Below are 14,106 nucleotides of genomic sequence, written 5' to 3'. Positions count from 1 at the left end.
GATTTGATTCTTAAAACTTAACAGGGATACTGATGAATTTTAAGTGAGGAAGTGAGGTAGGTTTGTGTTTCAGGAAGGCCACTTGGGAGGAGCATGGAGATGCCCTGGAGGAGGGCCTACTGCAAACGGGGTGGGGGGATTTGAGGGGGGAAGCTTGCAGCAGGCAGGGACAGTGGCAAGTAGGGGGAGGTGATGAAATTTAGGACATCATTTGTGGGACAGTGACTGGACCTTATGGTGAAGCAGAGGAAGGATCTTAGGTGATTCCCACCCTGCCACTAACATAGGGTCAGGGGATGGTTGTAAGGCCACATGGTGAGCTTTGGGCGTTTTTAGTTGAGGTGTCCTTGGTCAGTGGGATAAGCTCTTCTGGACTCAGGTACATGTAGGTAAGGGTTGACACCTAGGCTTAGATGCCATAACCCAGTGGAAACCAATGGAGTGAGCCAAGAAGTGAACGGATAAAGCCCTAGGACAGTCGTTGGCAAACTGCGGCTCGCGAGCCGCAGTTTGCCGCTCTGTTGACTAATGAGTTTGCCGACCACTGCGTAAGGCATTACCCTTACCCAGAAGTTTTGACTTCAGGTTAAAGACATTAGTACATTATTAAAATGTTTTTTAAGTGTTTTTCCCTAAGGCAGTGGTCAGTGAACTCATTAGTCAACAGAGTGGCAAACCGAGGCTCGCGAGCCACAGTTTGCCGACCACTGCCCTAGGAAATGCTAAAACCGAGAATTCACTGTCTTTCCCCATCAGTGAACCTTGAAACCGGTTGTCTTCAAGTGTAAGTGTTTCTAAAGCTAGAGTGGCCTTTCCCGGTGTGATGTTTCAGGGAGAGATAAGCGATTTATTGTGGGAGTGATGGTGGGCACACTGCACAGAGAGGAAAGGTCCTTGTTTCTAGCTACATCTTTGATTTGCTTTGGGAATTTTCATTTTGAGGGTCAAGCCCATTTCCTATAATGCACCCCTTCCCGCCAGTGTTCTGAATGCTCACAGTCTTTCCTGGAAGAGCTTGATTTTCCTCAGCACCTTGTGGAGGGACAGGTGTGGGTGTGGGTGGTCCTGCAGAGCCAGGCTCTCTCTCTATATCCCATGGAATTCCCAGGTCCCTTTGGAAGTGAGCAGAGGCTTCCCAAGGATTGCTAAGCTGAGCTGATTGAATCCCATCATGGAAGAAGGAATGAGATTATCTTTGCTCGACAAGAGTGTGCGTGTGAGGGAGCCTGCTGGTAACTCTTCACTGAGGAAGGTTGAATGAACAGGGAAACAGAGCCCTGAAAATATGGGTGGAAGAGGCCAAATCCACCACAATGAAAAGGAGACCTGGGCAGAGTGATGCTGGGGAAGCACTTTGCGAGGGAGCCCTTCGGATAGGCCCCGAGAAAGAGGGCCCAATGGCAGTCTGGCCTCACACCACGTGCTCAGCATGCTGACAGTGATCACGGAAGCATCATATCCATGTTAAAAAATATCATCCCTAAGTGAGGTAATGTTTATGGTTCAGAACCTGATCAGAATTAACATGGGCTATAGTCATGGTTCAAGTACATCTTGTGGTGTCCCATACCAACCTGTCATCAGCTCTCCTGGTGGGATGGGACCTTGGTGGGATGGGCAGGGAGTGAGAGTTGCTAGACTCCCCATGCACATGGATGCAGCGAGAAGAGGCATCAATGTTCAGGGGAGACTCTGAAAGAAGGGAGAATTGTTGGCTTCTTTCAGTCCTTAAATGGAAGAGACATTTTCTTTTTCGAGCCACAAAGAAATGATGGTAGCAGAGGTAGCAGAGCATGGTGGTCAGGAGCTTGGATGCTAGAGTTGATTTGCCTGGGTTCAAATCCTGGCTTACTAGCTGTGTGACTCTTGGAGAATTCCTTAACCTCTGTGCCTCAGGTCCTCTTCTGTGAATGGAGTAATAATAGTATCTACCTTGGCAGTTCCTATAAGGATGAAATGAGTGAACTCTGTGAAGTGCTCAGCATGAGAGTACCCGACACAAAGGTTGTTAAATAAGTAGAATAAGTGGGTGACTGCAGGCCTCTGAGTAGAGCCTGCTTTTCCTGGAGGGAGGCAGAACCAAGCAAAGAAGAAGGAGCCTGCCCCTTGCCCTCGGAGAGTGCCCTGCAGTGAGCAAGGAAACCTGGGCACATTCGGGACAGGCATCTGCAGCCTAAATGCCTTTTGATCATCCTGATGCAGCATGCTTCCCGGAGACACAGAGCTCAGGAAGGAATTTGGAGGCAATTATATCACACCTCCGGAATACTCAATTACAGTGTTCACACTGCCCCGGAGAAATCATTTCATTCCTGAGGTTTATTTTTCCAGCGTGTGGTTCTGGTTTTATAAACATGAGATTAAAAGTTGACTGGAGATGAGCCCCCACAAGGCTGTGGCCGGTCAGGACCTGCTGTTGCAGGCATTTCTCTCCTAGAGGTCTCAGGCGGGCAGGCTGAGTCGGGTGGAGGTAGAATGGCTGCGTGCCAATGGCAGGCCTTCGGAACTGGACTTGAGAAGATACTTTTCTTTGTTTATATATATATTTTTACCTATAAAAAGTTTTGTGAAATTGCCTTTGAATTATAAGGGTAAATAATTTTTATCAGGAATTGGGGGAAAAATCATGAAGCAAAGAAGAAGTACCTTTATGCTTGTTAAAACATGGCTGGGACTCGAGTCCACATCTGTAGTAGCTCATGTCTATAAGCATATGAGCAAGCCAGCAGCTAGGAGACAAACCCCAATCCTGCGCATGTTATTTCACAGTAAGCTTACGTTGATGGACTTCTGTGTCAGTATTGACAGTCTATGAACTTTGACTAGCTCATGAGCTAAAGGAGAGCAGAATCATACTCATTCATTCATTATTCACTCAACTAATATTTTCTTGTGCCATCCACATTCTTGGTCCTGAGGATACAATGGTAAACAAGATGCTTATGAAGCATCCAGGCTCATAGGACAGTGCACACATAAATATTGTAACAAGGCAGGTGTAGCTTTGGAGGAGAGCTTTTGGAGGGAGCAAATAGGGCTGTGTGGTAGAGAGTAACAGGGATCTAAAGATATGACCTTGAGGGGAACTTGTAGATGTGCACAAGGACATGCGCAGGGGTTGTTCTTACAGCATCACTTATAACAGCAAACAATTGGGGAATGGCTAGGCAAGTAAAACATGCAATAGCCATATGATAGAAGGCAAACAGCATTAAGAAATGCACCATATTATAAGTACCAACATACTTGTCACATCAATTGCTGTGTAAAAAAAAATTGTAGAATAATATGTCTAATTTTTATAAAGATTTTTTATTGGTTTTAGAGAGAGAGGAAGAGAGAGAAGCATCAATGCAAAAACAAAATATTAATCCGCTGCCTCCTGTGGATCCAGCCTGCAACCCGGGTATGTGCCCTGACTGGGAATCAAACTGACAACCTTTCAGTGCATAGGATGACAGCCAAACAACTGAGCCACACTGGCTAGGGCATGTCTAATTTTTTTTCATCTGGAAATTTATACACCAAATTTATAACACTGATTACCTCTGGTCAAAGGGGACTTAATTTTTATTAGTAATATTATAGTTTCTCAAAGGGAGTTTGGATATTTGTAGTTTAATATTAATTTTAAAAGTTTCTTTAGAAAAGAGGATAGCGAGATGGGAGTCATCCAAGAAGCCTTCTCAGGCATTGAGGCTGAATCCTAAAGGATGAAAAGAGCTGCCTGGGTGGATGGAATGCCATGTTCAACAGCAAAGGGAGGAAAAGGCATGATGTACCCGGGTAACTAACAGGTGTCTCAAGAGACAAGGCTACTGAGTGTGGAGGGGGACACAGGTGGAACAGATGAGATGAGGTTGTACAGTAAGCAGGTCAAGTCATGCAGGGTCTTAGAAACCACAGCACAGTGTCTCCTTGTTGTTTGGCATGCAGCGCACATCTGAACAGATGCCTGTCTGCCTGGTGGGATTGGATCAAGGTGAAGGAGATTGGAAACAGGGACACTTGTTTGCTATTGATGCAAAACCACTGAAAAACATGGGTAGCTTGGACTAGGGCAATTGTCCTCAACCCTGTGGAGCATCTATAATAACCCATGTCCAGTCCACACCCCCAAATAGTTGAATACAATTTCTGAAGGTAGAGTCTAAGCCTTCACATTTTTAAATAGTATATCCATAAGGGTGAGGATCACTGATTGCTATTGACTGTAGAGAGCCATGCAGAGATCGAAGCATGCATTGGAAAGGCAGCACGACTCACTGCTGAATCTTCCAGGACCACCCTCCTGGGGCAGGCTGAGCCCAGAACTGTTTGGGACAATGTGGAAGCTGTATGAGTGTGCAGGGCAACATGCGGACCTGTGACATGTGTCCAGTTCTTTTGGTGAAGGTCTCTCAATCATTCTGGCCCTTTGCCACTCTTTTCTCTTCCTGTTATTTCCACTTTATAGAATTCATTCTTCATTGGCATCCACACCAGCAGATGGTCAATGAAGTAGAAAGCAAATGCTACCCAAAAAAGTCCATGTGGTCACGGTGGTAATTTGGGGCATGACTTGAGAGGGGGAGAAAATAGAAAATGAGGTTGTTGGGAAGAACACTGACTGAAATAGAAGATTTGGGGTTTATCTCTAGATGCCAATTATCTGTACTTTATTACCATATTATGAGCTGACTGTGGTGTGTTGAAGTCCAAAGCATGTAAAAAGGCAATTAGAGTTTTACAATCAAACTGAGTCACGAGTTAGAAAGATATTACTGTGTACTGAAACTCAGACATGTTTGGCTTCCTCGTGGTGGGTTATATTTGATATCTGCTGCTTAAATACATACGTATTATGTCTCTTTCGTTGCTGACTAGTAGTCCTTCACTCTTTAGTGTCATTTCCTTCCCACTTGTAAAAAAAAAACACATAATACTGAATATGTGCAGGGAGTACCATTCTTTCAAACACTTAGAAATGAGTGACATAAAACTAGGGATTAGACTAGTGATTGGACAACTTCTGGAGTTGGGAGCACTTGTCTAATGGCCACACAGTGCTGTTTCCTCAGATATCACAGACCCCCAGAGTTGGAGGTTCCCATTCTGCTGTTCCACTTTATTTTATGGGCGAGATAAGAGAGCCCCAGGGTCTCAGGGTGGAGCCAAGCCTGACACAGGGCAGGACTGTTTTCACCTCTGGACACTGCCACTTGGAATCCCCAGCCCTGGACTGCGCTTGGCATCCCTGCTGTTTCCAAAAGTTCATAGAAAATTCCAGTCCTCAGTCATCCTAGTGTCTCTTCTGCTCTCTGAGACCTCTCAGGGACATTTAAAGCAATTTACTAGTATCTATGACTGAGAGTAAAGGTTTTAAAATCATAAAAATCAATGTACATACAAAAGAAAGTAGTGAGACATCACAAGGCCCTTGGTTATCACTGGATTCACTTGTTTTATGCATGAATAGATCTGCAACTCAGCTACTAATTGTGTGTTTTTTCCTCCTATTGATATTTACACTATACAGACTGGAATTCCATTATATTAAGCTACTCCATCGTTGTTTTGTCTGTGTGTGTGTGTGTGTATTTTAAAAAATATGTTTTTTATTGATTTCAGAGAGAGGAAGAAAGGGACAGAAATATCAATGATGAGAGAGAATCATTGATCAGCTGCCTCCTGCACACCACCTACTGGGGATTGTGCCCACAACCCGGGCATGTGCCTTGATCAGGAATTGAACCATGACCTCTTGGTTCCTGGGTTGATGCTCAACCCCTGAATCACACCCGGCTGGACAAACAGCTCTATGTTTTTAGCAAAAAGAATGTGCTGGATCCATTCTAAAAATAGCAAAATAATGGTTTTTGTATTAAGGTTCTGTTCTTGAGTATATTCAGTATCCATGGCCTGGACCGTATACTCCTTCTACGCTTTGCGTGCTGCAGAGACAATAAATACTTTCCTGTCTAACTTTGGGTTCTCACCATGGAAACATCAGTGTAATAGCTGGGCTCTGTTAGATGTCTTTTCATTCTCTTGGCTGGCAAAAATCTTTAGAGGGAAACTTTTTTCTCTCTTTGGTGGACAACAAAACTCTATTTTTGAATGAAATCATTCCTCCAATTGGTCAGATATATGCCTTAACTGGTTCAGATCATTAATTGGACCCTTGGTATCCTAGAAACAGCCTTAAAGTTAACAGAAAGTGTGAGTCACTATGTGGCTGAGTTCAAACTCCAGTTTCAGCATCCTCTAACACCGAGCAATGCCGAGAATCCCAAAGGGGCACGTTCTCTGTCGTAAATTTAACAAAATAGTTCTATGAAATATTTTTTTCATCTCATTATGCTCTTTCCCATGCATTTTACAGAACTAAATGGGGCATTTAAAAGGTCTGCATCTTATCTAAACCTATTGCAGAGCTTTTTAACTAGTTGCCACACACGGTTCATACCTGTGTCAAGACGGATTCCCTCAGGGCCACCAGGCAGGTCTTGGGTGACTGGGGCACTGGACAGGTCTCCTGGGGGCCACACACAACTTTGTCCTTTACTCTAGTGAGCTGTACAAATGGTATTTTGTTGGCTGTGCTATGTTAGAGGAGGATCGAGAAGCAGAGTTCAGGAAGCTGTTGCTCAGAAGGAACAGTGCAGTGATGATTGAGTGATAAAAACAACTTGGATTCTGCTTGTAGCCTGCATGGTAGAAAGGACATGGGCCTGGACATTAGGAGCCCAGAGTTCTTACTGGCAAATTATGTGATCTTGCCCTCTCTGGATCTCTTCTTTCCTACCTGCAATGTGGGAGATCTCCAGGGTCATCTCTCAGTTCTTGCCAGTCTTGTTCTTGGACCATCCATGCAAGTTTCTCCATGATGAACTCCATGCTAGGTCCACAGTACAAAGAACTGAAATAGGCAGTAAGAACTTACTGGATGTCCCTGGAGGGTAGGCCCTCTAGAGAAGGAGAGGAGGAGAAACTCCAGGCAGGGAGAATGGCTCCTGCAAGGACCCGAAGTTGACATGCCGTTGGTGTTGGGTAAATAGAGCAATAGACCAATAAAGACTGGGTGTGGAGGTTTATGAATGGAAAGTGGGACGCAAAGTTGGAGAGATGATGGGGGGTTAGAGTATTATGTAGGCATATTGGACTTGATCCTAGGGTTAGTAGATGTGTGAGAGCAGGGGAGTATCATGTGCAAAATCCCATCTTGTCCTCTGGTCAAGTTTCTTCTTGGCCTTCTGGGTTTTGCTCCAAGAGCACGTGGAAGTCTTCCTCAGTCAAATATTTCTGGGTGCAATTAGTTGTTTAATGTATTTCTCCCTCATGGGCCTGTAAACTTCAAGGATGGGAACTTCTTTTAACCACTACACCCCAGCATCTTGCCCATAATAAATGCTCAATAAACATTTGTTGGATAAAGGGAGAGAGAGCTCTTGCTCTATAGCTACACATCTTCGCTTTAAAAAAATTTGTTTTATTACTCACTGTGGGAAATCTCTGCATCTTCTGCTCAATTTTGCTGTGAACCTAAAACTTCTCTCTCTCTAAAAAAATGAAATCTATGTTAAACATTCTAATAGTTAAGAGTTGGATTAATCATAATCCTTGGTTCATGATACATTGTCATCTTTGGTCCATGTGTGGCCCTGTCTTCATTTATTTATTTTTATATAAAATTTATGTATTAATATAAAGGACAGCAGTGAGACTGTGGCCTCACTAAAAACTCAGAGCATTACCCCTAAATCACATTTATCTGTGTACTTCCAACTCTCCCATCTCTGGACCTGGGTAACCAGCACTCATAAATATTGTTTATCATTATCTTATGGGTTTATTATTGGTTTTTAGGATTATCAGACATATGTATAACCGAACAATATATTATCCACTTCTGCCTTTTGGAACTTTATAAAAAGTATATCATATTTCTTCTTACACTTGTTTTCTTCTCTTCACATTATGCTCTTAACATTCATTCATATAGTCACATGGAGCTGAAGGTCATCCATGTTCACTGCTTGGAATACCACAGTTTATTCTTTTTCCTGTTGGTACATATTTGGGTTGTTTCCATTTTTTGGCAATTACATTGTTTCTGCGAGTATTCTTAGACTCATGTCCTGGTGCACATGTCTTCTGTATTACAGGCAGTTTTTCTCAGCTTTGGCACTAGCGATACTTTGGACCAAGCCCTTCTTTGTTGTGGGGAGCTGTCTTTCGCCTTATAGGGCATGACATCTAAGGCCACTAGATAACAGTAGCACCCCTTCCCTAGGTTTGACAACCAAAAATGTCTCCCAAGGGGACAGAATCACCCAGGTTCAGAACCACTGCCTTTGGGCAATGCCACTTCTAGGGGATATGAATCAGGTTCATAATATGAATGTTTAACTTTACAAGATAGCACCAATTATTTTGCCAAAGTGACATCAAATTTGGGAAAGTTAAGTTGTCTTTGAAGGAAACTGACTCCTGCAGAATTGGTCAGATGTTGGGCCTCTTGCTTTCCCAATGTAAATGGTGTGACCTCCGTAAAGTTTGGGACTGTTTGTGATAAAAAGGAAAATACCTGATGAGTTCAGAACACACCTGTGCCCTTGGGTAACTCTTTATCATTAAAAACAAGCAAAACACCCCTAGAGATATTTGAGATCCACATGTCAAAGACCCCAGAATTTGGTAGCACAAATATAAACAAAATTAAGTTATACTTTAAGATAAAATTCAATTGGGAAAAAAATAAATGATCTGAACTAATTCTTCAGTCTTAAATATTATCACATAAAATATCATTCTGTTTGACTAATTTCATCATAGGATGAAACTAAATAAAATCAAGCACAGAAAGTCCTATGCCCTTCGAGAGGGCATTTCCTTCTTCACTACTTGGTTGTAGGGCAAGGCCAGTGCTTTGACCATAGGGCATCCTGGAAGTGGGCCCTCCCAGGGCATCATTGTGCTGCCTGCCCTTGGTCCTACCCTTGGTCCTGATAGCACAGCTGTGACACACACAATACCTGGGAAGATTTATTGCAGGATCAAATGTTGAGCCTAAAGAGGAGCCAGGTTGGGAAGTAGCTCAGGATTGCCCTCTGCAAACATCTGTAGGACAACTGCATGCAAGAGAAAGGGCTCAGGAAGACGGAGCTTACACAGGTGGAAGTTATAAAAGGGGGAGCGCTGCTGACAGTGCTGTGGAATGCTTTGCAGAGTACTGTGTCCTTGTCCTTACCGAATCAAGTAGAGTTTTGAGTATCCACTGGTGGGGATGTTAGAGATTCCTCAGAAGGCCCAAAGCACAGTAAGATGGAGAGAGCTAACAGCTCAAACAAACGGATTTGTTCACTATATGCCACACCTTTCAAAGTACTTTACATATTAAGCACTATACCTAGGAGGCAGGTACTGTTGTTGGGATAAGGAAAGTGGGGCTCAAGGTCAAAGGCCAGTAAATGATGGAGTGCAACCCAGGCAGCCTGGCTCCGAGCCTCTCCAGGTCGAGCAGACTTTGCTTCTACATGACTTCACCACCTGGGGAAGCAAGTGAAATCAAGTCATTTTGGAGGGAGAGGCTCCATGTTTTGTTTTAAAGAGGAGAGACCTATTGGGTGGCAGAGTAGAGATCTGTGGGTTCTGGATAGACCAAGATTAATAACACCTGCAAATTTCTGATCAATCTGAGGGAAGGTGGTCTCAGGCTCAAGTGGGCATAGTTTTCAACGGAAAAGTACCTGATTATCATCAATGACAAAGTGGATAACTGGATTGTGGTACATTCATATAAGGGAATGCTGTGTAGCAATGAGAACGAATGATCTTCAAGTGCACATAACAGTGTAGACGAATCTCAGAAATGTGACAATAAACAAAAGAAGCTGGACATGTAGGATTCCTCTTAGGTGGAGAAGAGAAAAGGCAAAGCTAACCTGTGCTACTTGAAGTAGGGGAGGGAAGCAATTGGAAGGTAGCATTGAAGGAGTGCTGGGTCTATGGATGCATCTACTTTAGAAAGTGGAAAAAGAAAAGAAAGTAGAAGAAGGACACTATGAAATTGCAGAAAAGTTATGGTGGGAGGAGTGGAATGAGAGATTTGGGTGAATGGGGGCTTGTGGTCAGATTTCCCAGGCGGGCTAGTTCTGTGTCATGGTGAGGAGGACCAGTGTGTGAGGGGCTGAAGAGAAAAAAGATGAAGGTCACTGGAGCTCAGGAGTCAATTCCTTTGTCAAGGCATTTAGAAGCCCACATGGCCTCAGATATGTATTTCATGTGGACAGTAACATAAATCAGGTGTTGACAAAATTTAGAGGCCAGAGGAGGGTAATGATTCAGTTATTAAAGTCTGTACTTGTTCAGCTGCAAGGGCAAAACCCCCATTCAACTATCTGTAGCAAAAATGAGAATTTATCATCTTCCATTAGTAAGGCCAGAATGGAACTTCACAAGTACTGGATCCAGGTTTAAAATTGTCACGGCGGCTGCTCTGCTCCCTCTCTCTCTCCAGCTCTGCTTTTCTCGGGTTGGCTTCACTCACAGGCAGCCTTCTTCCCCAAGAAATGATAAGTGGCTCCAGACTTAGGCACCAGGAGAAACCCAGGGGTGATATGGATTGACTCCACCTAGACCACGCATCTACCCTTGAAGTGGATCAGCCCTCCCTTCCTTCCCCTGCGAATCACATTCACTGAGAATGAGGGAGTGGCATGCAAAAACCATAGGTGCCCATGGAGGTCAGTGCCCTGTGGCCTGACCCTCAGTGGTTTCTACTCAACAGTGGTGCAGTGAAGAGGTGAGGACCCTGCTTGCTGCAGGAGCTGGGCCTCACCACACACTCCCTGCGTGACCCTGTGTGGAGGAGGAAAACCACAGAAGAGTCCTGCCCAAAGCCAGAAGCTGCTCTGAATCCTGGGTGGGGTGCAAGGCAGTGGCATCCAGCCAAATTGACAAAGAAATTTGCCCTGTGCTGGGTTATTGCATCTCTACCCCACATTGAAATTTCCCCATCTCAGAACTCTCTTCCTTTCTCCTAACAGATTGAATGTGCTGTTTTCATTTCAGCCAGCTGGAGTTATTTTGCTTCATCTTCCTGTTTGTCTGTAATGCTTATCTCACTTCTCCATCTTGTCTCTGTGTGCATTTCTTTTTTCCTGGCCTCTTCTCAGGGATGAGGAGGAGGAGGAGGAGGAAGAGGAGCAGCCAGTCACGGAACCCAATTCAGAGGAAGAGAGAGAGGATGATGCCTCCTCTCAGGGCAAGGACAGGTACTAAGGGCTGGACCCTCCCAGGCACCCTCTAAAAGTCCAAGGCTCCCTCCTAATGAATGGTTTGCAGCCACCTGTCAGTAGTCTCTTTCCTTCCTCACCAGCCCCCACCAGCAAACCTTTACTGACCCTGTACACAGAGCCACAGAGCCATGAGTCTGTAGAAATCACAGTGCATGTTTTCATTACAGAACTTTATTTTTTACTCCAATACAGCCTTCCTAACCATGCTTTGTGGAAAACTCACCCAATTGGTTTTCTTCCCACTGTTCCCTCCGTCATTAAGACCTTTGGCTCAGTCAGATTGACAGAAAATTTTAACCCTTTCAGCACTGTACTAAAAATAATTATGTGTGTTTCCTTCTTCCTACTAATTTTACCAGTACAATATTAGCTAAAATGTGTGGGTAACTACTGTGTGAATGATGCAAGTTTGTTTTTTATCAAAATGGACAGCAACACTTTTTATCCACTAGAGCACTGGTCGGCAAACTGCGGCTCGCGAGCCACGGTTTGCCACTCTGTTGACTAATGAGTTTGCCGACCATTGACCTAGACTCTCGATTCCAATAATTACAGGCTGTTGTTGTTCCTTGTGATTAAGCCCCTATCCCAGTGGTCGGCAAATTCATTAGTCAACAGAACGGCAAACCGTGGCTCGTGAGCCGTATGTGGCTCGCGAGCTGCAGTTTGCCGACCACTGCACTAGAGTATGGAAAATTTTTTTCAGTATTTATTTTTATGCCCAGCACAAGTAACAGCTCTAGGGTCCTTTGGAGAGTTTACTGTTCTCTGCTCATCTCTCCAAGGTGCATTCTTTTGTCTTTAGTCAGTGGTAACAGACATAGGCACCTTGCAGGTGTTTTTTTCCTCCACTTAATTGATTATACTGCAAATTGACACTTATTGTTAGTTTTTTCCACAAAAAGCAAAATTAAAAGGATCTTGGATGAATTAGGGTAAAATCATTCTCTTACTAACTTCGAAGTCAATGTGATTCTTTGCTGCTGTGGCCTCATTCTCCAGGTCACCAGCACAAATAAAAGTTCTCATATAGGCTCCTTTGACACCCTGAGACTCCCACCATTCCCTTGGGTCATGGAATCCTCTCTGAACTGACAAACTAATGATTGCTTCCCCCCTTTGGAAATAACTGGGAAGAAGCCAGCAGGTATGGAGAGAGGAATGGAATGGCCTGGTGACAGAGAGTGAGCCATACATTTCAGAATGCGAGGGTGAGAAAGGTGGCATTTACCAGAGCTCCTAGCACATGCCGAGAGCCCTGCTTGGCGATAGTGACTTTTTAGGTACAGATGCTCTGGGAAGGGAGGAGGTTTAATTAACAGTCCCTCCTGAGGTGAAAAATTAGTTACAGGAAATTATGTAGACCCTCAATAAATACACAGGTATGGCTCTCTATGTGCTGAAATGTGCATGTGTCTCCCCCCGCCGCCACACACACACCCTTCAACCCTCAGTGACTCACATAGTTCAGCTCCTATGGACCAGATGGAAGAATCTGGCCAGAATGGGTAGCTTTCAAAGGCATCCCTGCTGACATTGTGCTGTCTTTACATAGAATTGTTTGCACAGTAGGTGGTTGTTATATAACCCTCTGAAGTGTTTTTGACATCATGCCTAACGCTGGAGGGTGTCCTTGATCAGACACTACAGTCAGGTTTTTCAGTTTTAGGAAATAAAGGTGTGCATATTGAACACCAGGGCTCTATTTAGACAGTACCAAGGTGTTAATTCACATCAATCTGCATGCTATTTGTTCCCTGGTGTAAACTTATTAGACTTTAAGGTGGTGGGAAGATCCTGCTTACTTCTGTGGGTTTTGTGTCTTCTGCTGGCCCCTCTTCCTGCTGGCTGCTTCTTTGTGTGTGCCCACCATGCCTACCTATCACGTGTGCCTGCTGTGTGTGCCCACGTTGCATACCTATCACGTGCCTGCTGTGTGTGCCCACGTTGCATACCTATCACGTGCCTGCTGTGTGTGCCCACCATGCATACCCATCACATGTGCCTGCTGTGTGTGCCCACCATGCATACCTATTATGTGTGCCTGCTGTGTGTGCCCACCACGTGCCAGGCCTGCACTGAGCACATCAGTGTGGTCTCACCCTCCCATCAGGCCAGGGCAGCTGGCATGTCCCTGCCCTTATATGTAGATGGAACACAGAATTTGAGGTAAGGAAACAAAACAGCTCATATCCCATTCCCAGATGGGCATGGCTGGGGGTCAGGTTCTCTGGGAGAGGGGCCATAGCTTTGAAAACTGCAGAGTTTAACCCAAATTCTTAGAGTTGAGGAGGCCCTGGGAAAGTGTGAAATGGGCAAAATGTGCGCTCCTCACGCTGACCCCTCCTTCCTGCTCTTTGCGTTCCTTGCCGGGCCCGTCTCTTTCCCTTTTCTCTCATCCATACCTGCTCTCAAGAAAGGACCGAAAGGAGTGAGTAAAGTATGGGCTATAGGATGTCACTTCCTCAAGACTGGGCTTTTCAGGAAGAGGCCCGATACTCTGTTTGACCAAGACAAAGAAGTGAGGTTCAAGTTGTGGAGATTCGGGTGCCAATACAGCCAGTGGGGAAAAATGTGTGTGTGTGGGGCTGGGGCGGGGGGGTGGGGGGAGGAGGTGGAAGGCTGAAGCACAGGTGCAGAAGAGCCTTTGGGGTTCCATTAAATCCCAAAGGGGTCCCATAGGCCTCTATGCCCATAGGCCTGGTGGGTCTTGCCTCCCAGATTGGCAAACCCAGGGCTCCAGGATTACTGAGCAAACCAGAGCGTCAGTAATGGGCTTTCATGCTGCAGTTCCAGGGGCTCAGCTGGACTCTGAATTAAGTGG

The 14,106-nt window shown here is 44.8% G+C and overlaps 1 protein-coding gene across 7 annotated transcripts in view; it reads left to right on the top strand.

Moving 5' to 3' along the window:
- The window catches only part of FHOD3 (formin homology 2 domain containing 3), a 402,086-nt gene that overhangs the window by 286,520 nt on the left and 101,460 nt on the right, over positions 1–14,106 (top strand). For 2 of the 7 annotated variants that reach the window (XM_080686375.1, XM_080686374.1), the window contains exon 11: positions 11,160–11,258. The exons of the other annotated variants lie outside the window; for them this stretch is intronic. In XM_080686375.1, the coding sequence (XP_080542501.1) occupies positions 11,160–11,258 (99 nt within the window). The remainder of the gene's footprint in view (positions 1–11,159; positions 11,259–14,106) is intronic. 7 annotated transcript variants of the gene reach the window in all.

Source organism: Plecotus auritus, assembly GCF_963455305.1.
Source record: "Plecotus auritus genome assembly, chromosome: 8".
Taxonomy (NCBI): domain Eukaryota; kingdom Metazoa; phylum Chordata; class Mammalia; order Chiroptera; family Vespertilionidae; genus Plecotus; species Plecotus auritus.
This window is presented reverse-complemented; position numbering and strand designations above follow the sequence as displayed.